Source organism: Jaculus jaculus, chromosome 12 (assembly GCF_020740685.1).
Source record: "Jaculus jaculus isolate mJacJac1 chromosome 12, mJacJac1.mat.Y.cur, whole genome shotgun sequence".
Classification (NCBI taxonomy): domain Eukaryota; kingdom Metazoa; phylum Chordata; class Mammalia; order Rodentia; family Dipodidae; genus Jaculus; species Jaculus jaculus.
The window spans coordinates 1,087,234-1,113,318 of record NC_059113.1 but is presented as its reverse complement, the minus strand read 5'-3'; the positions used below and the strand labels follow the sequence as shown (position 1 = coordinate 1,113,318).

At 41.3% G+C, this 26,085-nt stretch overlaps 1 protein-coding gene across 1 annotated transcript in view; it reads left to right on the top strand.

The window, feature by feature from the left end:
* Positions 1-1,896: 1,896 nt before the first annotated feature.
* Gramd2b (GRAM domain containing 2B) overlaps positions 1,897-26,085 on the top strand; it is a 136,515-nt gene continuing 112,326 nt past the window's right edge. Inside the window, exon 1 of the mRNA XM_004669182.2 lies at positions 1,897-2,129. Within this exon, the coding sequence (XP_004669239.1) occupies positions 2,005-2,129 (125 nt within the window). The 5' untranslated portion in view covers positions 1,897-2,004. The remainder of the gene's footprint in view (positions 2,130-26,085) is intronic.

The following is a 26,085-nucleotide window of genomic DNA, read 5'->3' as shown; positions in this document are numbered from 1 at the left end:
AAAGAGGAAGAAGAAGAGAATTATGTGGGTATAAAGTCCCCAGGCCCTATCTAGCCTATTACCAGTGATTGTGTGGACTTCAGAATGCTTGAGTCAAATAAACAAGACCATCGTCATTACAAATACTAAGTTGTTGGATCTGTGGGCTTTGTTTTATTGAAACAATAAAAAATACTGTCAAAATTTAAATTGTGAGGTTTAAACAAAGAAATTAAGAAGACTTTAAACAGCATCTGGCCAGGAACTTTAAGCTGAGATGCAGATCATGAGCATGAGTGAAACAGAGCAGACAGGGAGGTGATGAAAGCTGAAGGCTGGCATAGAGCTTTGTCACATGTTTGTTCACTGAGCACCAAGAAAGCTTTCCTAGTGAATGCTATGCCCAAAGATACACCGGAATTGCTTCTGTTTGAGACATTTTGTTCTAAGTTAAGCATTGCTCCCAGTTAAAATCTAAACCTGTGTGAGGGAAAGAAACGTACTACACTTCCTTGGTTATTAACATCTGTGCTGAGTAGACTTTTGTTTACAAGTAGAAACTCCACACAGGTGGATGCTAGGGTATGAAGTGTGGTGATTGGCCTGGGTCAGCACTTTAAAATGACTTACACAATGTCTTTCCAACATGATTTCCCACACAGTGGAAGCCCAGGGGTAATAAAAGAGGAGTGCAGACCATGTCCTGTCAAGAAGGCACAGGAAAGCAGCTGCATCCGAGACACCATCAGACACAGCACTGGGCACTAGGATGGCCACCTACACCAATTTGCCCAGAACTAATGAGTTCCCAGGATTTAGGACATTCAGTTCTAAAAACAAAAACTAAAGGCAAATGAGGCCACCCTATTAGGCACCAGGAAAATCCAACTGAAAGACATACTTGGTCTAGTTTCAAAGCCTGCTTAGAGACAGTACTGCATTCCTAGCACAAACTTGTCGCTGCCTGGTTATCAGCCAGTTAGAGTAAAGTGCTAATGAGGCCAAGGCTAAAGGTTTGATTTCCCAGGAAACTTTGCTCTCTTCCACAATCAGAATTCCTGCACATCTTTTCGTATCACTGATGAATCACAGAGGCCACAAGAAAGAAATAGCTACTGTGGAACAAAATCTTCCATCACCACTAGAAACATTGGTGGGAGGACACTAATGTTTTCCTGTGCATGAGCATCAAGTTGCTAAAGACTGTCACATGATTGAATTTTTTTTCTGAACTTCTGGGTCTCAGTACAGTGTATACTTTGATAACGATAGTAATAAATGCTATAATTACAATTGTCATGGTGTGCTTTTCCATATTGTATTCTAATCCTGTGAGACAGACATGCCAAGCATGGCCAGCAAATAAGAGAGCCCAGGTTCAAAGTCTTGCTTTCTGATCTTTGCTATTGCTGCTGTAGTACAGGCCACAGCCTACTGTGAAAAAGACATATCCAGAACAGTTACACTCCCTTGACATTGCACTTATCATATCATCATCATGCATCAGTATTCCGAAACATTAAGGTCCCAAGGACCAAGACAGACACACAGCCTTAAGTGTCCTGCGCAGCTTGCTGAGGATTATTTCCTGCATGTGTGGGGCATACTCCACATCCGCATTCCTCACCCTGCCCATCAGGCTCTGAGGTTAGGAGAAGCATGTGGCTTTTAATGTGTACATGCCACTTGTGTTTGAACTATTTTCCCATAGATTTTTCTGCCTTGATCCACATATTCAATGGTGTTTGTATTAGTAACTGAAAGCTGAATTTCCCAAACATGGTTATTTCTCTTTTAGAGCAAATGTTGATAGGATGAGAAGTACCCTGTGTCATAGGGATACGTTACTCATTAACTGACTTCAAAAAAAAAAAACATTGCCTCATCTAGATCAGGAGTCAGGTAAGGAGCTTCCTGCAAAGCAGCAACTGTGCAGAGGTGAAACACGCCAGTTTTCACTTGTTTGGGAGCTTTGGAAATAAGCTTCTGAGCTGATTTCTTGAGTTGGTGGTAGGCAAGTGAACAATGGTGAAGAAAAGGCATTCTTCCAGTGACACTGTGTTCCGGTTTGAGATTCCCAGCAGCCCAAAGAAGACCAGTGCAGCCGCCCCACACAGCTCCACTGACAGCCCAGGCTCCGTGTTTCTCAGGTAGGTGCAACATGGCCCTGACCATGCCCTGAGTCAAATAGGTGACCCTTTCTTCATGTCCTGAAGTAGCAATGGGCCAGAGGAAAGAGGAGCATCAACCCAGATATTCTGCCCAGAGGATCTGAAAGCCACAAAGAGAAGGGATGAGATCTGAGGAAACAGAACTATTGCCAATATGAAGTAAAATCATCTTTAGTGCCTGCTTTTGTACTGTTTTCATGTTAGTTAACTAGCCAGTGAGCAGTTCCTTGCTTCCTTTCAAGTATACAGGAAGCAGAGACAGAGAATCAAACCAAAAATCTACATTGGTGTCAGAATTCCCTGAAGTATTTTCAAAACATTATTACTATGTAGTGGTTATTTAAAAATTACATCAAGACAACTGCCCTGGCTTTTTTTTTTTTTTTTTGCCTTTCTAAATTAAATACCAAAATACTACTAGCTATGCCATATTTCAACTATTTACTACAGAGTGATTGACAGCAATTGTGGCCTGAGTCAGAACTGATCCAGTTAAGCTGCAAATATTAATATCCACAATTAGCACCACTCTGATACAGGGTAATTAGATACCTTGAATGAAAAATCAATTATTTATTCCTTTGGTCTCAGCAGTTCTCTGGCCATTTAAAGTAAAGTAGAAATGGAAACCAAAAGTAAAAGGTTTCTTATGGCACTTTCATGTAGTTTTCCTGTGAACTTTCCAAGTGGAGCAAATAGCCCCGCCCCCGACTTCACCTTCAGGTAGCACTGTCATCAGAAAGTCAGAGTGAAACACCACGCACGGTGTCATGTTCCTGATCATTTAATGAGGGGAAAAGGGTGCTTTAAGTCACAGTTTTTAAAACTAAATTAAAAACAAAGAAATCCCACTTTATTCTGTGGCATTCCCATATCAAAGTGTTAGGTTATGAAATCAAGGTAAGTAGGTTAAAAAAGTTTCATAGACCAAGAATTTGTATAACTTGCGGCTTAGTAGATCTATTTTCATGTTAGCTTAATTGTCCTATCATTAAAAGGAATCTATCTTACTTTCATTACTGGTTGGTTGAACAGAACCATGAGTCTTATACTTAAAAATGCAAAGCATCTGCATTATTTCCATATTTTTCCAAGCTTTAAGTGTCTCTCAAATGCTTTTTTTGTTTAGACTGTCTCTTAAGTACAATTCCATGCACACTCTTCTTAAAAAAATATTTAAATTAAAATGTACCAGCAAAAAAATATGCATTAGAAGGTAAAACTTAAATAAATATGATTTTCAAGGTTATCAATCAATAAATTAGAATACAAATAACACAAAGACATGCACCAACCTATATGCAAGCATCTTTCAGAAAGAATGCAGGCTTCTAGTCTAGTGTTCAACATCAATTATCTATCTTAGCATTTATGAATGCTACTTCTTAAAGATTTTTTAAATTTGTATTTATTACAGAGAAGGAGAGGGAATGGGAATGCCAGGGCCTCTAGTCACTAAAAATGAACTCCAGACACTTGCACTACCACGTGCATCTGGCTTACATGGGTACTGGAGAATCAAACCTGGGTCCTTAGGCTTTGCAAGCAAGTGCCTTAACTGCTAATCCATCTCTCCAGCCATTTTAAGATTTTTAATTTTTAATTTTTGTTTTATTGATGTGTATATGTTGTATGGTCGCACATGCTATGGCATACATGTGGAAGTAAGAGGACAGCTTCTACGTGTGCGTATACCACCTTCATTAAGACAGGTTTCTTACCACTGCAAACAAACTGCCAGACTGCAAAGGGACATCAGACGAGCTGGCTCATGAGTTTGGATTCTCCTGGCTCTGCCTCCCACTGTCATAATTGTAATGGGGTTGCAAATGTATGTAACATTTTGCATTCAGCTTTACATGGATAGCTGGAGAATTGAACCTGGGCTGGCAGGCTTTGAAAATAAGTGCCTTTAACCACTGAGCCATCTCCCAAGCCCCTACAAGTGCTATTTTTTGGGGAAAAGGGGGTTTATTTTGGTTTATAGACTCAAGGGGAAGCTCCATGATGGGACAGGAAAACTATGGCATGAGCAGAGGGTGGACATCACCTCCTAGCCAATATCAGATGAACAACAGCAACAGGAGAGTGTGCCAAACAGTGGGAAGGGGAACCTGGCTCTAACAACCATAAGCCTGCCTCCAACCACACACTGCCTCCAAGAGGCTTAAATGCCCAAATTACCATCAATTGGAGACCTAATACTTAGAACACATAAGTTTATGGGGGACACCTGAATCAAACCATCACATTCTGCCCTTGACCCCCATGAACTGATAGCTAAAATACAATGATAAATAAAATTCAATGCATTCAGCCCAACTTTTAAAGTCCCCATAGTTTTTGTCAATCCCATGATATTCAAACATCCCCATAATCCAAGGTCTTTTAACTGAGCCATAATACAAAAAAAAAAAAGGCACAGGACAAACATCCACACTGCAAAAGACGGTATTGGCCATACCACAGGAATATTCAACCAATACAAGATTTAGCCTTGGAAAACATCAAATTCTGCGGCTCCAAATACAGCAACTCTAGTCAGTGACAAGTCTCCAAGTCCAATAATTCTAACCAGTGACAAGTCTCTAGCGTTCCAACTCCGCCTCTCCAGCTAGGCTGCTCACAGTCCCAGAAAACTTCATCTGGTGCCAGCAGTTCTCTTTGGCAGCCATCCCACAGTCCTGGCATCTTCACTAGGTCTCCACTCACACCACAGCACATCCTCATGGCTCCATTGGTTCTCCACACAGGTAATACAACAAGCCTGTTTCACACTGCCCATGGCCATTTCCAAAATACAAAACCGTTTTGTAAATTCAATGACCCTCTCTTTCCTGTATTTGTTATGCTCCATAGTACCAGGTGGGCTGCCAACTTGTTAATCCAGGGAGGAATAAAGCAGACTTTGAAGAACAGGACACTCCTTCAGCATTCATACCCCTTCAAAAATCTGCATTCTTCCTGCTGTCCCAATGCAGATCAGCTGCCCTAATCTCAACTGCAGCTAAGTGGACAGCAGTTTCAGCCAAAAATTTCATTTTTTTCCTTTTTTCTTTTCTGTGCCATATCCCTCTTCTCATACCAGTACATGTCTACACAATGCAACCCTGCACACGTTCTCAGGGCATGGGAAAACAGCAATCCTCTCACACAAACTGCTTCTAGCCCAATGCAGGCAAAAACTCTTTCTCACCCTCATAAATCCAACCTCACAGTCCATAATTCTTACCAGATTCAGGTCTTTCAACTCTGACCACAATGGTCCATCAAGCTGTACTTACAGCACTGAAAGGCATCTCTTTAGGCCAAGGTTTCAAATCCTTCCACATTCCTTCCTTCCAAAAGGCCAAAGTCACACAGTCAAATTTCTAGCAGCAATGATCCCAATTTTACTATTACAGTAAGCTTCCCATTGCTGCCAGAAAACACCAGACCAAGAGCACCTTTGGGAGAAAATGGTTAATTTTGGCTTATAGATTCAAGGGGACACTCCATGATGGCAGAGGAAAATGATGGCATGAACAAAGAGTAAACATCACCTCCTGGCCAACATCCAATGGACAAAAGCAACAGGAGAGTATGCCCTACAAGTGCTAGCACAAGTGAGTAGGCATTGGAGGACTTTTAGTCTAGTTGAAAGATATTTTATATATGCGCTGGAGAGGTTGCTTACTGGTTAATGCACTTGCCGGCAAAGCCTAATGAGTTCAGTTCCCCAGTACCCACATAAATCCTAATGCAAAAGTGACACATGTGTCTGGAGTTTGTTTGTAGTAGCTGGAAGCCCTGGAATGCCCATTCTATCTATTTAATATTTTGGTATAAAGTCACTGAGAATACATTGTCAAAACATTCAAATATTTATAGATTAAATTTTTAGAACAAAAAATATAAACAAGTAAGTAGTTCTTTTTACCTTCTCAATAAATATTTGGAATTTACGAAGCTGTTTGGTATACCCTATCTTTTCTTTTCTTTTTTTTTTTTCAAATATAAAACAATTTGTTTATTTATTTTGTAAACAAAATTGTGTTAAGAATATAATATCATTGAGAAATATATAAATGACATATGTGAAATGCATGACTCATCTTTGCACATATTTTCATGTTGTAAGGCATTTCCCAAAGAGAACTTTGTCAATAATGTTCATTTAAATATTATACAAATCCTAATGAGTGTCAACGTTTTTTTTAATTTTTATTAACATTTTTCATGATTATAAAATATATCCCATGATAATTCCCTCCCTCCCCACCCCCACACTTTCCCGTTTGAAATTCCATTCTCCATCATATTACCTCCCCATTACAATCATTGTAATTACATATATACAATATCAACCTATTAAGTATCCTCCTCCCTTCCTTTCTCCACCCTTTATGTCTCCTTTTCAACTTACTGGCCTCTGCTACTAAGTATTTTCATTCTCACACAGAAGCCCAGTCATCTGTAGCTAGGATCCACATATGAGAGAGAACATGTGGCGCTTGGCTTTCTGGGCCTGGGTTACCTGACTTAGTATAATACTTTCCAGGTCCATCCATTTTTCTGCAAATTTCATAACTTCATTTTTCTTTACCGCTGAGTAGAACCACATCTTCATTATCCACTCATCTGTTGTGGGACATCTAGGCTGGTTCCATTTCCCAGCTATTATAAATTGAGCAGCAATAAACATGGTTGAGCATGTACTTCTAAGGAAATGAGATGAGTCCTTTGGATATATGCCTAGGAGCGCTATAGCTGGGTCATATGGTAAATCAATCTCTAGCTGTTTTAGGAACCTCCACACTGTTTTCCACAATGGCTGGACCAGATTGCATTCCCACCAGCAGTGAAGAAGGGTTCCTTTTTTTCCACATCCCCGCCAACATTTATGATCATTTGTTTTCATGATGGTGGCCAATCTGACAGGAGTGAGATGGAATCTCAATGTAGTTTTAATCTGCATTTCCCTGATGACTAGTGACGTAGAACATTTTTTTAGATGCTTATATGCCATTCGTATTTCTTCCTTTGAGAACTCTCTATTTAGCTCCATAGCCCATTTTTTGATTGGCTTGTTTGATTCCTTATTATTTAACTTTTTGAGTTCTTTGTATATCCTAGATATTAATCCTCTATCAGATATATAGCTGGCAAAGATTTTTTCCCATTCTGTAGGTTGCCTCTTTGCTTTTTTCACTGTGTCCTTTGCGGTGCAAAATCTTTGTAATTTCATGAGGTCCCAGTGGTTAATCTGTGGTTTTATTGCCTGAGCAATTGGGGTTGTATTCAGAAAGTCTTTGCCAAGACCAATATGTTGAAGGGTTTCCCCTACTTTTTCCTCTAGCAGTTTCAAAGTTTCCGGTCTGATGTTAAGGTCTTTAATCCATTTGGACTTAATTCTTGTGCATGGCGAGAGAGAAGAATCTATTTTCATCCTTCTGCAGATATTTATCCAGTTTTCAAAACACCATTTGCTGAAGAGGCTGTCTCTTCTCCAATGAGTATTTTTGGCATTTTTATCGAATATCAGGTGGCTATAGCTACTTGGGCTTACATCTGGGTCCTCTATTCTGTTCCACTGATCTACATGTCTGTTTTTGTGCCAGTACCATGCTGTTTTTGTTACTATGGCTCTGTAGTATAGGTTAAAATCAGGTATGGTGATACCACCAGCCTCTTTTTTGTTGCTCAGTATTATTTTAGATATTCGGGGTTTTTTGTGATTCCAAATAAATTTTTGGATTGTTTTTTCTATTTCCAAGAAGAAAGCCTTTGGAATTTTGATAGGGATTGCATTAAATGTGTAGATTGCTTTAGGTAAGATTGCCATTTTTACAATATTGATTCTTCCAATCTAGGAACAAGGGATGTTTCTCCACTTTCTAGTGTCTTCTGCAATTTCTCGCTTGAGTGTTTTAAAGTTCTCATTGTATAGATTCTTTACTTCCTTGGTTAGGTTTATTCCAAGGTATTTTATTTTTTTTGATGCAATTTTGAATGGGAGTGATTCTCTGATTTCATCCTCTGTGTGTTTGTTGTTAGCATATATGAAGGCTACTGATTTCTGTGTATTTATTTTGTACCCTGCTACATTGCTGTAGGTTTTGATCAGCTCTAACAGCTTGCTAGTAGAGTCTCTAAGGTCCTTTATGTATAGAATCATGTCATCTGCAAATAATGATAACTTGATTTCTTCCTTTCCAATTTGTAACCCTTTTATGTGTGTCTCTTGCCTTATTGCTATGGCCAAGACTTCCAAACTATATTAAATAAAAGTGGGGACAGTGGACACCCTTGTCTTGTTCCTGATTTTAGTGGAAAAGCTTCCAGTTTTTCCCCATTTAGTAATATGTTGGCTGTAGGCTTGTCATAAATAGCCTTTATTATATTGAGATATGTTCCTTCTATTCCCAGTCTCTGTAGGACTTTTATCATGAAGGGATGTTGGATTTTGTCAAATGCTTTCTCTGCATCTAATGAGATGATCATGTGATTTTTGTCCTTCAACCCGTTTATGTAATGTATTACATTTATAGATTTGCGTATGTTGAACCATCCCTTCATCTCTGGGATAAAGCCTACTTGGTCAGGGTGAATGATCTTTTTGATATACTCTTGTATTCTGTTTGCCAATATTTTGTTGAGAATTTTTGCATCTATGTTCATGAGGGAGATTGGTCTGTAATTTTCTTTTTTTGTTCTATCTTTGCCTGGTTTTGGTATCAGGGTGATGCTGGCCTCATAGAAGGAGTTTGGTAGAATTCCTTCTTTTTCTATGTCCTGGAAAAGCTTAAGAAGCAATGATGTCAGCTCTTCCTTAAAAGTCTGGTAAAATTCAGCAGTGAATCCATCCGGGCCTGGGCTTTTTTTAGTTGTGAGATTATTGATAACTGTTCGGATCTCCATGTTTGTTATAGGTCTATTTAAGTGATTAATCTCATTTTGATTTAATTTAGGTAGGTCATATAGATCAAGGAAATCATCCATTTCTTTCATATTTTCATACTTTGTGGAGTATATGCTTTTGTAGTATGTCCCTATGATTTTTTGAATTTCTCTGGAATCTGTTGTGATGTTGCCTTGTTCATCTCTGATTTTATTAATTTGTGTCTCTTCTCTCTTTCTTTTGGTCAGATTTGCTAAGGGTTTATCAATCTTGTTTATCCTTTCAAAGAACCAACTCTTTGTTTCTTAACCGGAAGTCAACCTACCCTATCTTTTCTCACTGTCTCTGTCTCTGTCTCTGTCTCTCTCTGTCTCTCTCTCTCTCTCTCTCTCTCTCTCCATATATATATATATATATATATATATATATATATATATATATATTTCATTAAAGGAAGCAACTCAAAGCTGAGATGGAGAATAAGATGGAAAACTAACTGAAATGAGATAGTAAGTAAAGGGCTCCTTAAGGAAGTGATGGTTAGGCCAACGTCAGAGGTGGAAAGAGTCAGCCTTGAACAGGTGGGAAGAGAAGCAAGGGTAGGGGAGAGCTGAGTCTTGAGGAACCTGGAAGGGAGCCACCTAGGAAGTCAGAGAAGGTATAATGAAGGTTAGAATTCTATTCTGAGGATCAGAGAAGGGGCGTGACATGATGCAATTTCACTTTAGATGAGCACTCAGACTTCCCTGTGAGTTGTTTCCAGTGTTTGCTCATGCAAACAAAGTGTAGCAGGGGCCTGTCTACTGGTGCACATAGGCTTAGTGTCTCTGAGGTACATACCTAGGAGCGGCATTTGCTTAACATAGAATTTGGACACCATTAAGTTGGTCCATTGATATCAAATTGTGTCATTTAAATTTCTGCCATTGCCGTTGCCTCAACAGCATTTGAATTGTCTGCCTTTTAAATTTTCTTGAGTCTAGGAGGATAGAAATGATATTTCACTGCATCTGTGATGCACATTTCTCATTAGTAACAAAAGGAGCATCGTTTCAGCATGCTTACTAGTCATTTTATCCTCCTCTTCCCCTGGGAAATAAAGATCAGTATCTTTTTTACTCTTTTAGACAGTTTTTAAAATACTCCAGACAGTAATTGTTTGTTTGTTTGGTTGGTTGGTTTGGTTTTTCAAGGTAGGTTTTACTCTGGTCCAGGCTGACCTGGAATTAACTATGTAGTCTCAGGGTGGCCTTGAACTCTCAGCAGTCCTCCAACCTCTGCCTCCCAAATGCTGGGATTAAATGCGTGTGCCACCAAGCCAGCCAGTAATTGTTTTTTTGTTTATATATATCATGTTGCTAATTTTTTTTGTTTGTTTGTTTTTTTGTTTTTGAGGTAGGGTCTCACTCTAGCCCAGGCTGACCTGGAATTCACTATGGAGTCTCAGGGTGGCCTCGAACTCACAGCAATCCTCCTACCTCTGTCTCCTGAGTGCTGGGATTAAAGGAATGTGCCATCACACCTGGCTCATGTTGCTAATTTTTATAACTTGATAAAAAAAAAAAACTCTGATAAGACTCCTTTCCTAGGTTAGAAAGATATGGCTACTCTTGATCCTTTGTTTGTCTCTTTAAAATCTCTTTGATTTTCTATTTAAATCTTAGGGTCAGTTTGTCAAGTAAAAACTTTCATTTCTTAATTGAAATTATACTGAATCAACTTCTCAGTTTGAGGAAATTTGACATTTTATAGTACAAAGATGTCTATTTATAAACATGGCATATCTTTTTACTTAGATCTTCTTTAAAATTTTTTTTGTTGTTCATTTTTATTTGTTTATTTGAAAGCAACAGACAGAGAGAGAAAGGCAGATAGATAGAGAGAGAATGGGTGCCCCAGGGCCTCCAGCCACTGCAAACGAACTCCAGACACATGTGCCCCCTTGTGCATCTGGCTAACTTGGGTCCTGGGGAATCGAGCCTCTAACCAGGTTCCTTAGGCTTCACAGGCAAGTGCTTAACTGCTAAACCATCTCTCCAGCCTTAGATCTTCTTTAATATCCTTAAACAAAATTTTAGAATATTCTACACAAAGATGTTGCACATCATTTATTATATTTATTCCCAGGAACTTTGTACCTGTTTTCATTTAAAAATATTTTTATTGCAATTTATTTTGTTGATGTTATACAAAAAATATATTTAGGTTTCCAAATTGATCTTACATTTAATATCCTTTCTAAATCTTTTTAAAATTTTTATTTATTTATTTGCAAGTGGACAGAGACAGAAAGAAGAGAGATAGACAGACAGGGAGAATGGACACACACACCAGATCGCTTTCCCTGCTGCAAACAAACTTCAGGTGCATGCACCACTTTGTGCATCTGGTTTTATGTGGGTCCTGGGGAACAAACCTGGATTATGAGGCTTTGCAGGCAAACATCTTAACCTCTGAGCCATCTCTCCATCCCCCTAAATCTTTTTATTAGTTTTGGTTAATATATGGGCTCTTAACTAGTTCTTTAGTAGACAATAATATCATTTGAAATATTAGAAATTTTGTTTTGGGTTGAGGAGGTGGCTCAGCAGATAAGAGTAAATTTGGCTTAAGTGTAAGGTTCTGAGAGGGCCAGAGACCATCTGAGTTCAGTCCAGGACAACCACGTAAAAAGTTGGATATGTCCACACAGTCTGTAGCCTTAGTTCTGTGAGGAAGGCAGAAACAAAAGAATTGCTGGGACTCACTGGTCAACCAGTCTGACCAAGAAAATGGCAGCTCTGGGTTTAGTAAGAGATCCTGTCTTTAGAAAACAAAACAGATGCATGAAGGCCCCTCCTTAGGACTTAGACGTGTCTAAGAAGGAAAGAATAGGCTCCTCAGCATAGAATTGCCAGGAAAGAAAGGACCTGCCTTTTCTCAGGGAACTTTACCACAAATTTCAGTCCACTTGTATTGCATCACAGTGTCTCAGTACGTATGTTCTGTGCTGTTACCAGACTCTTGAATGTCTGCAAGTCCCTGTCTCCCTTGACCATCCATGTCAAAGATTCCTGTTCATCTCTCACAATGCACCTACAGGAAAGCTTAGTATGGGAAAGAGAAATGGCTCAGAAGTTAAAAGGTGCTTACTGGCAAAGCCAGGAAGTCTAGGGTTCAACTCTCCAGGACCCATGCAAATCCAGATGCATAAAGTGGAACACATATCTAGAGTTCATTTGCAGTGGCAAAAAGGCCTTGGCATGCCCATACTCTCTCTCCCCCACCTTCTCAAATAAACAAAAATAAAAAACAAGATTTTTTTTAAAAGAAAATTTAGTATATTATCTGGGGAACTTCCCTGTGGCCCCCACTCTGGCCCCTCTGAATTAGCAGCCTTTTCATATGTGTTGACATCATGTCCTATATTTACCATTTATCAGAAAGGATTGCACTGGGTTTTTTTGTTTAGCAAAGCCTACACAGCCAACTTTCTCCCCTCACCTTCAAAGGCTCTGGAAGGATTTCTAGACAGCCACTCACATGTTCATACATTTTTCTAAAATTTTTCTAAAATTGTAGTTTAACTACAATTATGATTGTGCTCCCCTCCACTCCAATTTTTCTGCTATTCCATTTCTCTTCTGTTCAGGTAGACAGGGAATTTTTGGCATTCTGATCTTGGGGCCACTGTTTAGAGATGCATTTATTTGGGAGTTAGAGAAATATATTTATGTGATTTGCTTCATTCTTGTGTACACATTAGTCATTGGTAGCCATCTGGAGCTGTAATTGTTTCCAGAAATATCCCTACCACTAAGACTAAGCCAGTCTGCTTAGTCACACACAGGAACAAGGACCAAAGATAATATCATAATATGAACATTCCCTACAGGCACCATGCATCAGAAGTATGTGGACATTAGAAGACAAGCAAGGATTTGAAATATATGGAAATAGAACCTGGGCTCTGGAAAATTCTTCTAATCATTAAATATAGACATTCCAAGGGATGGACTTTATTCTCATTATTGTCTAGTCAAAATAGAAATTCTGGACTGGAGAGATGGCTCAGCGGTTCAAGCACTTGTCTGCAAAGCCTAACAGCCTAAGTTTGATTCCCCATTCCAGCTCTCTCTGCTTGCAAATAAATAAATAAATAATTTTTCCCCCACTTACACATCTTTATTGGCCCCTTGTGGGGATGAGCTTCTGGAGGGAGACCAGCTCCCTGCTAAAGGGGTCAGAAGTCAGTGGAGGTTGTGGGGGCCCACAACTTTGGAGCCCACAATTTCACTGGAGGGAAATCCATGTCTTTGTCCTAAGTCCTCCTCCCTAACTCCCTAGAACCAGTGCTTGAGCTGCTGCCCAGACTAGAACAAGGAGGCCACTTCTAGGAGGGCATCAGAGATGCGCTGCCCCAGTCTGTGCAAGTCTGGTTTTGTGCTTGATTTTTAAAAATAAAAAAATATATAGAAATTCTGGCCAGGCATGGTGGCGTACACCTTTAGTCCCAGCACTTGGGAAGCAGAGACAGGAAGATCCTGTGAGTTCAAGGCCAGCCTGGGTCTACAGAGTGAATTTCAGGTCAGCCTGGGATATAGTGAGACCCTACCTCAAAAAAAAAAGAAATTCTTCCCTCCTGAGACTTTATCCTTAAGAAGGCAGCTAATATAATTACAAGTAACAAGTCATATTCTTTTCTTTTTGAGGGTAATTGCACACAATAGAATTTATCAGAATTCTTGTATTTGGGGGCATAAAGCAAGAGTAACACTAAAGACAGTTTTATTACACCTACATGTCACATAGATTAGCAGGACATTATCAAGAATGGGTTTGAATTTTTTAAAAATATCATTCAACATTGTCAGAAAGTATTATAAACCATATCAGGCAATTAATTCGAGTGTGTTGCATTACTTTTTTGGATTGGGGAATGTTTATGAAATTTATTAGCTTTTTCAAATTAATACTTCCTTTCCTCAAACATACAAATTCATTTTCACTCGTCATTTTTCTTATGGAAGACATTAAAATTGCATAAGCCTCGGGCCCGCAAAGCTTGCATCTGCCTCTGCTTATAACAGCTTCTGTCCTCCGAACTGAGCTGAGCTTTTTGTGCATGTGGAAGCTGACACTGGCCATGCTGAGTGAGGGTCCATATGCAGCCAACTGAGGAGTCACAAATGCTGGTTTAGAAGTGATTCCTGCTATCAATCCTTCCTTTGTGGCAAATTGAAAAAATATATAAGCTTGGGCTGGAGAGATGGCTCAGCAGTTAAAAGCACTTGCTTGCAAACCCTCAAGGTGCAAGTTTAATTCCTCAATACCCATGTAAAACCAGATGCACAAAGTGGCACATGCCTATGGAGTTCATTTGCAGTGACAAGAGGCCATGGCATGTCCATTCTCATTCTTTCTCTCTCTCTTTCTCCTTGCAAATAAATAAATAGAAGATATGCATAAGAAAACCAATTTTATAAAAATATTTTGAGGGCTGGAGAGATGGCTTAGCGGTTAAATGCTTGCCTGAGAAGCCTAAGGACCCCGGTTCGAGGCTCGGTTCCCCAGGTCCCACGTTAGCCAGATGCACAAGGGGGCACACGCGTCTGGAGTTCGTTTGCAGAGGCTGGAAGCCCTGGCGCGCCCATTCTCTCTCTCTCCCTCTATCTGTCTTTCTCTCTGTGTCTGTCGCTTTCAAATAAATAAATAAATATTTTAAAAAAATATTTTGAGTATTTTTCATTACATCAAATTTTTAATTATCAGAAATTTTTTTCAAAAGAAAAAATAATAACATATTTTAATTTTCAACTCGGATTTTTTTTTTTTTTTTTTTTTTTTGGTTTTGTCAAGGTAGGATCTCTATCCTAGGCTGACCTGAAATTCACTATGTAGTCTCAGGGTGGTCTTGAACTCATAGTGACCCTCCTACCTCTGCCTCCTGAGTACTGAGATTAAAGACGAGTGCCACCATGTCTGGCTCATTTGGTTTTTTGTTTTTTTTTCATTCAGTTTTCTTTTTAAAACTATTTATTTGCTGGGGGGTGTCCCAGGGTCTCTTGCCACTGCAAGCCAGTGTTGTCTGGCTTTACACAGGTGCTGGGGCGCTGGACTCAAGCCAGCAGACTGCAAACGCCTTCGACCACTCCACCATCTCCCCAAATCCTCAATTCAGTTTTAAAAGAAATCTTAATTCCATGCTTTCATAAAGAGCCTTTTTCCTAACAGATTATTTTTCTTTTATTTCATATATATTATTATGAGTTGTACTCTTTTATCCCTTTGCCCCTGCTCTGGTTACCCTTGGGCCCTCCTCAGTGGAGTTAGGGTATTCACTGTGAAGTCATGAAGGCCTCAGTCAGTCCCTGTGAGATAGTAGGAGGGGCCTCTTAACAGATTTTAACAAAATAATTCAGATGCATTTACATGCCTTCATTTTTGTGTATTTGGCTATTTAGCCTTCACAATTTAACAACACCAAAACTAGAAAAGTAGGATTGAATTGAAAGTTCTAGGAATTGCCACCTCTGTAACTTGTCACCTCTGGCTCCTAAGGGCTTTGCATATTCCCTTTGCCCTCTAACCCAGCAGCTGGCAAGTACAGGAAAGTGTATGGAGATGAGACTTTGTAATGGAGCACAGAGCTCAAGAAGGGCAATAGAGAACCTTGCCAGAAAGTACAGAGGGGATGAACGAGGGTTTACAAATAATCCACTGAAAATGACTTCTCTGTTCAGTGGCTTTTTCAAGGGCTTTTATAATATGTGCACTTAACTCTATATATGTGTATGATGTATATGTGTGTGTGTCATAGTGCATATGTGGAGGTCTGAGGACAACCTTGGAGTATTTGTCTTTGCCCTCCACCCTACTTATAACAGGGTCTCCCTTATTGGTATTTTGTTTTTACCTCTTTCTGTGTGTCAGTCTTAGCTGGCCAGTGAGCTCCTACATTCTCTAGGCCCTGCCTCCCATTGTCACGGGTGCACTGGGCTCACGCACTCCCTTATATCCAGCTTTATATGAGTATTGGGGAGTTGAACTCAGGCTGGCAAGCAAGTGCCTTTAACTGCCAAACCATCTCCTCCACCCCATATGTTGACCCTTTATAAACTCAGATGCTTTGTATTACAGTAGATGGGTTATATTACTTTCTACTTTGCTTAGGTGGGGAAAACAAGTGACCCATTTTCAGGTCTACTGTATGACCCAGTTCAACCAAATATTCAGTTCAGAGTGAATCTACAACTGTACCCATGCCGTTTTCACTGACCTGGCCTGGCTTCAAATGATTGGGCTATTTCCAAAATTCAACTCCATCTTCAAGGTACAGTTAATTCAGCTCATCTCCCCTAGGGTGGCTTTTAGAGCCCAAAGGGCCATTCAGTTCAGAAGTAATCAAAGTGCTATGTGAAAGAACAAGGGTTAAGAGATACTTGGAGCCAGACGTGGTGGTGCATGCCTTTAATCCTAGCACTCAGGAGGCAGAGGTTGAAGGATTGCCATGAGTTCGAGGCCATCCTGAGACTACATAGTGAATTCCAGGTCAGCCTGAGCTAGAGTGAGACCCTACATCAAAAAGACCAAAAGACAAAAAAAGATACTTGGAATGGCCAATCCTATGCCAACTCAGTATGTGATTCCGTGAGTTTCCAGTAAAGTGAACAAGTGTTCCTCAACTCATAAAAGGGTTACTTCCCAATAAACCCAAAGTGAGTTAAAAAGACCAGAGGTTAAAGATGCCTTTGGGGGACTGGAGAGATGACTTAGTGGTTAAAGCATTTGCCTGCAAAGCCAAAGGACTCAGGTTCAATTCCCCAGGACCCACGTTAGCAAGATGCACAAGGGGGTGCACACATCTGGAATTCTTTTGCAGTGGCTGGAGGCTCTGGCACATCCATTCTCTCTCTCTCTCTCTCCCTCTTTCTCTGTCAAATAAATAAAAATAAATACACAAATAATATTAAAATATGCCTTTGGGGTGCCCCACCTATCAATCATCACAGTTTAACTGTGTGCCCTTCATGATCATGTGACTGGAGTTATGGCTCTGCCACCACCCAGAACCAAGGGAGAATATTAGGTCACATATCTTGGCCCAGAACAAGAAGATTAAAATTTGAAGTATGGTTTCTGTTCAACACCTACAACCTTAACATCACCATAAAATGGAAAAAGTTTAAGTTGAAACATTGCATGTCAAGGATCATCTATCTATAAGACAGTGGTATTTACTCAAGTGCTTTAAAAAAAAACACTTCATTCATTTATTTATTTAAGAGACAGAAAGTATGGGTGCACCAGGGCCTCCTGCCATTGAAATGAACTCGACGCATACGCTACTTTGTGCATCTGACTTTATGTGTGTATTGGGAAATAAAGCCTGGACCATAAGTCTTTGCAAATATGTGTGCTTAACCACTGAGCCATTTATTTCTCCAGGGTCTAAGTGTTTTTGACAATTGGGGAAACAGGAAGCATGATGGGTAATTCCACTGAAGGGTCTTGGGATGTTTTCCAGTATCTCTGCATAGGGGTGTTTGTACAAAGGTGACTTCCTGGTATGTAGCTGCTTTGGGGCTGATGAGCTGGGCATCTTCCTGATCCCCACTTTCTGCAATGCGAAAAGAATCAGATAATCATAGGGTTGTGGGGAGTATCAAATGAGATGTTTGAAAAGCACTTGGCACTCAGTGAATGTTCTAATATTATCACTTGTTTTTAAAAGCCAGTGGGGGCTGGAGAGATAGCTTAGTGATTAAGGTGCTTGCCTAAAAAGTGCACCCATTCTCTCTCCTCTCTCTCTCTCTCTCTCTCTCTCTCTCTCTCTCTCTCTGCCTCTTCCCCCTCTCTCTCCCTCTCCTTCTCTCTTAAATAAATAAATAAAATATTTTTAAAGCCACTGGAGTGGGACTCCAATGGGAAATAACGGCATATTATTTACTACCTAGAGCTCCTAAGGGCCATAAATATACTCTAACCCCTCTACCCAGCACCTAGAACATAGATGGAACTCTGTGATAAGAAGAAATTCCCATTGAATGGCTAGATGGATGAAGGCAGCTCCTACTTTCAGGAGCTCCAATCCCTGATTTTGACTGACACAGAAACCAAGCAAATGCAGACGATATGAATTCAGTTTGAAAATTACATTACTAGCTCAATACTCCAACTTCTAATTTCCCATCTCATGTGTCCTGCTGACCACCACATGTTGCTTCACTCAGATCTAGACATAAACTGCATAATTCAAATGCTTAGTGACAGCATAGAACGTCTTTAATGTGAAAAGCTATTGGCTGCCAGGGTGATCCTTTCCAGAAGAAAGGAAATCTTTCATTTTACTCCTTCCAGTGGTCCCACAGGGGCAGAACAAGTACCAGAACAGACCTTACTTCAAACAAAGGCCTGTGCAGAGGAAAAAGTAATCTGGAATTAGAAATGCTAGAACATTACAGTGTGTCCTCTTCTCTCATGGAGCTGTGCTACAGCTCCATCACCTGGTCATCTCACCTGGTCAGATCACTGAGGAGGACACTCCATCACCTGGTTGGCTCACTTGGTCAGAGCACTGAGGAGGCTCCATCACCCAGTTGGCTCACGTGGTCAGATCACTGAGGAAGATGCTCCATCACTTGATCAGCTTACCTGATCAGATTATTTGCCTCTATCCACATTGAGGCATGCATGCTAACTTGGGGACTGTATTTTCTTCTTGGTTTGTGACCTGTGACAAAGTAGATTCTGAGTTGATGTCATACCTTCAGAGAGACTTCCCTCACATCATTCTCTCTCACTCTGCTCACAGTATGCCTTTTGCTTATGCCAAGTTTGGCCTCTAGCACACACTGTGACACTTATGATATTTGTTTTTCTTACACAGAATGTTGCCTTTTATTCCATACCAGTCCCTCAGCACAGCTCCTGGCACAGAGCAAACAGTATATGTTAGATGAACAAATGTTGGGAGGGTGATGGATGAATCAGCTGGCTGTCCCTGGCTTGCTGCTGACCTCACCTCAGGAGGCCAGTGCTCAGTGGAACACCCAGGATACACAAGCCATTAATCTCCCAGTCCACGGAGAACAACTAGTGGCAAAGTCAAATGACACCCAGACCTTGTGACTCAGTCCAGGTCCTGTCACTGCTCCACAGAGATTTGCCACTAGAGCTGAACTGGTAGTTCACTCTCTGCGATTGACAATGTTTTGTCTTTGTAACTGATAGGAAAACAGAATGGAAAAGTATAGAATAAAAAAGCTACCAGGAGAGCCGGGTATAATGGTGCATGCCTTTAATCCCAGCACTCAGGAGGCAGAGGTAGAAGGATCATCCCAAGTTTGAGGCCACCCTGAGACTACATAGTGAATTCCAGGTCAGCCTAGGCTACAGCAAGACTTTACCTCAAAAAATAAATAAATAAGCTACGAGGAGAAATATGTATTAAAACTTCTATTTCCATAAATGTAAGTGTAAATTTAATTATAAATTAATTTCACATTGAATTAAATTTTAAAATAAATATACTATAAACTAGGGCTGAAGATATGACTTAGCAGTTAAGTACTTGCCTGTGAAGCCTAAGGACCCCAGTTCGAGGCTCGATTCCCCAGGACCCATGTTAGCCAGATGCACAAGGGGGCGCGTGCATTTGGAGTTTATTTGCAGTGGCAGGAGGCCCTGGCTCACCCATTCTCCACCAACCCCCCCCCATCGCTCTCAAATAAATAAATAAATTTTAAAAAAGGGATCCTGAGACCCTTGTATCTTGGGCATACAGAACATTAGGCCGTCTGAGCACAGGGAGGCAGCTCTGCCCCTAAGGTCATACACAGCCCTAAGAAAATGAAGTACAAGAGTTGACCCAAACATGAAGCAAACAGCCTGACCTGAAGAAAGGAAGAGGAAGAGACAGAATCTCCCCTGGGTAAAACAGCATTTGCTATCTCTGTGAAAAACAAAATGCACATCAAGGTGCTGAGACAACTCTCGAGCAGAAGATAGAGAAGAAAGGGAGGAAATACAATAGAAGTCAGATGTTCCTCAGTGAGAAAACAGGCACTCAAAAGCTTGGCCTTGGGCTGGAGAGATGGCTTAGCGGTTAAGCGCTTGCCTGTGAAGCCTAAGGACCCCGGTTCAAGGCTCGGTTCCCCAGGTCCCACGTTAGCCAGATGCAGAAGGGGGCGCATGCGTCTGGAGTTCGTTTGCAGAGGCTGGAAGCCCTGGCGCGCCCATTCTCTCTCTCTCCCTCTATCTGTCTTTCTCCCTGTGTCTGTCGCTCTCAAATAAATAAATAAAATGTTTTTAAAAAAAAAAAAAAAAAAAAAAAAAAAAGCTTGGCCTTGTCCCAAACTCTACACAAAATGTCCTCCAGGAATACCATCATCTGGGTTGTTTTCCTAGAGATCATAAGGAATCATAGCCAGGCGGTTAGAAGCTGAGTTAGCAGCTCCCCTCTACTTGCTGTCTTTGGGGAACAAAGGCATCCACCCTGTCATCGTCTCCAGCCAAGTCTGCTCATCACTCTTGGCTTGATTCCAGGCTGTCCATCAGGCAAAGGCAAGTCCAGACAAGTCACCAACATGACCATGAATCCCCCAAAGAAGCCACCCAGTCCCGATAGATGACAAGGACCGAGATGTAGCTCAGTGGTGGAGAATTGTTCTAGCAGATGGAAGGCCCTTGGTTCAGTTTCCAGAGGTACAAACAGGTAACAACAGAAAGAATGGTTTGGTTGTCAGTGGCATCACAACACATGATGCCAAAACTTAGCCTCTGAAAAGACGAGCATGTATTATCTCATGCAGCGTCTGTGCATTCTGACCTGGGAGCAAGCTAGCTAGGCAGCTCCAGCTGAAGGCCACTCCTTGAAGTTGCCATCAGCTCCTAAGCAAGACTGCAGTCCTCCTCAGTCCACTGAGCTAGAGGATGTTTCCAGACAAAGACAGGGGTGAAGAAAAAGGGACACGATGCTTTAAAAAGTACTTTATGGTGCTGGGGAGATGGCTTAGCAGTTAAGGCACTTGCCTGCAAATCCAAAAGACCCAGGTTCAATTCCCCAGTATCCACATAAAGCCAGATGCACAAGGTGATGCAAGCATCTGGAGTTCATTTGCAGTGGCTAGAGGCCCTGGTGTGCCCATCCCCCCACCCCCCTCAAATAAATAAATTAATTGAATATATATTTTTAAGTACTTCATGGCTCTCTCTTGGCACCACCCTCAGGGTGTGTGCATGCGTGTGTATGTCCAGCTCTTACCCTGTGTTGCTTGGACACATGTGAGTCTGGATTCTACCTCTACCCAGCCTGGCTGGATCGGGATGGGAGAGCATAGCATGGTATCTTGATCTAAACTTTTCAGCTTGCCTCTGCTTTAGAGTTTGGCATAATTTCTCACTTTGATTACCTGCATGGTTTTCCTCCTGTCTCTGATCTACCATGTGGATGCTCTCACTAACTCCAGGCCTGCTACCTGTGTAGTTTCCTTAAGTGTGGGGTAACCATGAGTGTAACCCTCTTCATTTCTCATTCCTCCTCTGAATTTCTTGGTCTCTGCTTTGATAGTTTCCCTCTTCAGGAAAGTACATGGTGGATACCATGTGTGTTAAATCTCTCTATATATGCATCTAAGTTCTATCCTCCAATGCTTGTGGCTCTATTCCAGTTCTCTGACACCCCCCCCCCCAAAAAAACTCAATTTCTCTTAAGTGAACCTTATAAACTACAGTGTTTTCACACGAGGGCATGTTTCCTAAATCTTACAATTTGTGATTTCTCCCTTAAGTAAAACCCACAATATGTGATTTCCCTCTAAATATAAAATTAAATCATAATTTTTTAGTAGTACTTTATGTAGCCAGGTATGCTGGTGAATACCTTTAATTCCAGCACTTGGGAGGCAAAGGTAGAAGGATTGCTGTGAGTTTGAGGCCATCCTGAGACTACATAGTGAATTCTAGGTCAGCCTGGGCTAGAGCAAGACCCTACCTAAAAAAAAGGGGGGGTGATGGAGGGATGGCTTAGAGGTTAAGGCGTTTGCCTGCAAAGCCAAAGGACCCAGGTTTGATTCCCCAAGACCCACATTAGCCAGATGCACAAGGGGGCGCATGCATCTGGAGTTCGTCTGCAGTGGCTTGGAGGCCCTAGCATGCCCATTCTCTCTCTCTCTCTCTCTCTCTCTCTCTCTCTCTCCCACTTTCTCTGCCAAATAAATAAATAAATAAATGTTTTAAAGACTTCAAAAGCCAAACTCAATGATTCAAACATCTGTTAAACTACTTCATTCCTCCCAAATACCTGCCTTCCACATTATAATGACCTTAAACATGGAGGGACTAGGACATTGTCTTACCCAAGAATAAACACCAAGGTTCCAAGCAGCCATGTAAATGCTGTCATTGTTGCTGGCTCTGTAGTCAGATTTGTTTAATCAGAGTTGGGGACTCAAACCCAGTACCTTGCACATGCAGTCTAACAGTGAGCTCAATTCTGAGCCGTGTTAAGTTTTGAAAAACTAGGCCTTCCAGAAATCTAAAATCTACTTCCCTGACAATTCCAGTTTGACCTGAGAAGTAGCACAGGACAGCAAATAAGAGCCCTGCCTTCTCTGCCAGGTGCCTGGGCCCCCATCTCATGTAAGTTACTCAGCTGTCTGTATTTCAGTTTGCTCTGCTGCTAAAAGAAAATTGTAACTTCACAGGGCCATCCTAATGCCTCATGAGTTACCCTACCTGTGAAGTGTTCAGAAAACTACCTGAGCCTACCTAAGTTCCATGGCAGTGTCACTCAGAATACATCTGGCTAATTTCTAACTTGGGCTGTTGGGGTGGTTTTATTCAGGTGTCTCCCATAAACTTAGGTGTTCTGAATGCTAGGTTCCCAGCTGATGGAGATTTGAGAATTAACGCCTGCTGGAGGCAGTGTATTGTTGGGGGCGGTCATATAGGAATGCGGTAGTTTGGTTCAGGTGTACTCTATCAACTTAGGTGGTCTGAATGCTGGGTTCCCAGCTGATGGAGATTTGGGAATTAATGCCTGCTGGAGGCAATGTATTGTTGGGGGCGGTCATATAGGAATGCGGTAGTTTGGTTCAGGTGTACTCTATCAACTTAGGTGGTCTGAATGCTGGGTTCCCAGCTGATGGAGATTTGGGAATTAACGCCTGCTGGAGGCAATGTATTGTTGGGGGTGGTCATATAGGAATGCGGTAGTTTGGTTCAGGTGTACTCTATCAACTTAGGTGTTCTGAATGCTGGGTTCCCAGCTGATGGAGATTTGGGAATTAACGCCTGCTGGAGGCAATGTATTGTTGGGGGTGGCTTATGGGTGTTATAGCCAGTTTTCCTTGCCAGTGTGTGGCATACTCTCCTGTTGCTATTGTCCACCTGATGTTGGCCAGGGGTGATGTCCACCCTCTGCTCATGCTGTCATTTTCCCTGCCAACAGGGACCTTCCCCTCGAGCCTGTAAGCCAAAATAAACCTCGTTTCCCACAAACTGCTCTTGGTTGGGTGATTTCTTTTTTTTTAATATTTTTTATTTTTATTTATTTATTTGAGAGTGACAGAGAGAGAGAGAGAATGGGCACACTAGGGCCTCCAGCCACTGCAAATGAACTCCAGATGCGTGCGCCCCCTTGTGCATCTGGCTAGCATGGGTCCTGGGGAATCGAGCCTCGAACTGGGGTCCTTAGGCTTCACAGGCAAGTGCTTAACCACTAAGCCCTCTCTCCAGCCTGGCTGGGTGATTTCTGCCAGCAATGCGAACCTGACTGCAACAGTAAAGTGCTTCTGAGGAATGGGACTGCTGCTAGACACCCGACTGTGTGGCTTTGGCCTTTTGAAGCGGATTTTCAAGAGGACTGTGAGAGGGTCTGAAACCTTGGCCTAAGAGATGCCTTGCAAAGCTATAAGTACAGCTTGATGGACTATTCTGGTCAGAGTTGAAAGGCTGGCCTGAATATAGTAAGAACTATGGACTGTGGGGGGTGGCTTATGAGGGTGAGAGAGAGAGTTATACTTGGACTGAGCTATCAGTTTGTGTGAGAAGCTTGCTGTGCCTGTGTCCTGATAAATTGTGCAGGGTTGCTTTGCATAGAAAGGGAGTGATATGAGCAGAGGTTATGGCACAGAAAGAAATATTTAGGCCAAAATTGCTGCCTGTTCAGCTGCAATTGAGAGATTACAACCTTTGAGATTGGGCCAGCTGACCTGCAACAGGAAGAATGTAGACTCTTGAAGGGGACTGACTGCTCAAGAAGTGTCCTGTTCTTCAAAGTCTGCTTTATTCCCCCCTGGATGAACAAATTGGCACCCTACCTGGTATTGTGGAGTATAAGAAATGCAGGAAAGAGAGGGTCATTGAGTTTGCAACAGTCTTGTGTTTTGGAAATGGCCATGCACAGTATGAAGCAGGTTTTCTAGATGCCTGCATGGAGACCCCATGGGACCATGAGGATGAACCATGGGTGGCAGTAGAGACCCAGTGCAGATGCCAGGACCATGAGATGGCTGCCAAGGAAAGCTGCTAACCTGATGAAGTTTTCCAGGACTGCGAGTAGCCTAGCTGGAGGTGCAGAATTGGAACTCCAGAGACTTGTTGCTGGTTAGAATTATTGAACTTGGAGATTTGTCACTGACTAGAGTTGTTGGACTTGAAGCTACAGAGTTTGATGTTTTCCCTGATTGTTTTAAATCTTGTATTGGCTGAATATGTCTTTTCTATGCCCAATGCCATCTTTTGCAGTGTGAACATTTATTCTGTGACATTATGGGTTGGGGGGATTTTTTTAGCATTATAGCTCAATTAAAAGATCTTGGACTATAAGGATGTTTTAATATCATCGGGATTGATAAAAACTATGGGGACTTTGAAAATTGGACTGAATGCATTGTATTTTACATCACATATGGATATCAGTTTATGGGGACCAGGGGCAGAATGTGGTGGATTGACTCAGGTGTCCCCCATAAACACAGGTGTTTTGAATGCTAGGTTCCTAGCTGATGGAGATTTGGGAATTAATGCCTCCTGAAGGGAGTGTATCCTTGGAGGCAGGCTTACAGGTATTATAGCCAGTTTTCCCATGCCAGTGTTTGGCACACTCTCCTATTTCTATGGTCCACCTTATGTTGGCCAGGGGGCGATGTCCACCCTCTGCTCATGCCATTGTTCTCCCTGCCATCATGGAGCTTCCCCTCGAGCCAGTAAACCAAAATAAACCTCTTTTCCCACAAGCTGCTCTTTGTTGGGTGACTTCTGCCAGCAATGCGAACCTGACTGCCACAGCTGTCCTGTCACATGTTGCTTTATTAATGTGGGTAATGATTGAGTGACCTCGTTGTCATGCTCATTCGGCACATCACCTGTTAAATGCCACTTTTTTTGTTTATGAGACTGTCGTTCACCTTAGGGTCCTCTCAAAAGTAGTGTTACTCTTCTTTCCTTAGCAAGGGCCTCTCACTAAACTTGGGGATTGCAAGTTAAAATAGGCCTAACTAAAAAAAAAAAAAAATATATATATATATATATATATGTATATATGTATATATACATATATATATATATATATGTATATATGTATATATACATATATATATATATATGGCTTAAAACTTAGTAAGTGTTTTACAGCATAGGGTTATAATGTATATTTTTCAAAAGATATTTTAGTATTTTCCAAATTTTTTTATCGACAACTTCCATAATTGTAAACAATATCCCATGGTAATTCCCTCCCTCCCCAACTTTCCCATTTGAAACTCCACTCTCCATCATATCCCCTCCCCCGCTCAATCAGTTTCTCTTTTATTTTGATGTCATCATCTTTTCCTCCTATTGTGATGGTCTTGTGTAGGTAGTGTCAGGCACTGTGAGGTCATGGATATCCAGGCCATTTTGTGTCTGGAGGACCACATTTTGTAAGGGGTCCTACCCTTCCTTCGGCTCTTATATTCTTTCCACCACCTCTTTTGCAATGGACCCTGAGCCATGGAACGTGTGATTGAGATATTTCAGTGCTGAGCACTCCTCTGTCACTTCTTCCCAGTACCATAATGCCTTCTGAGTCAT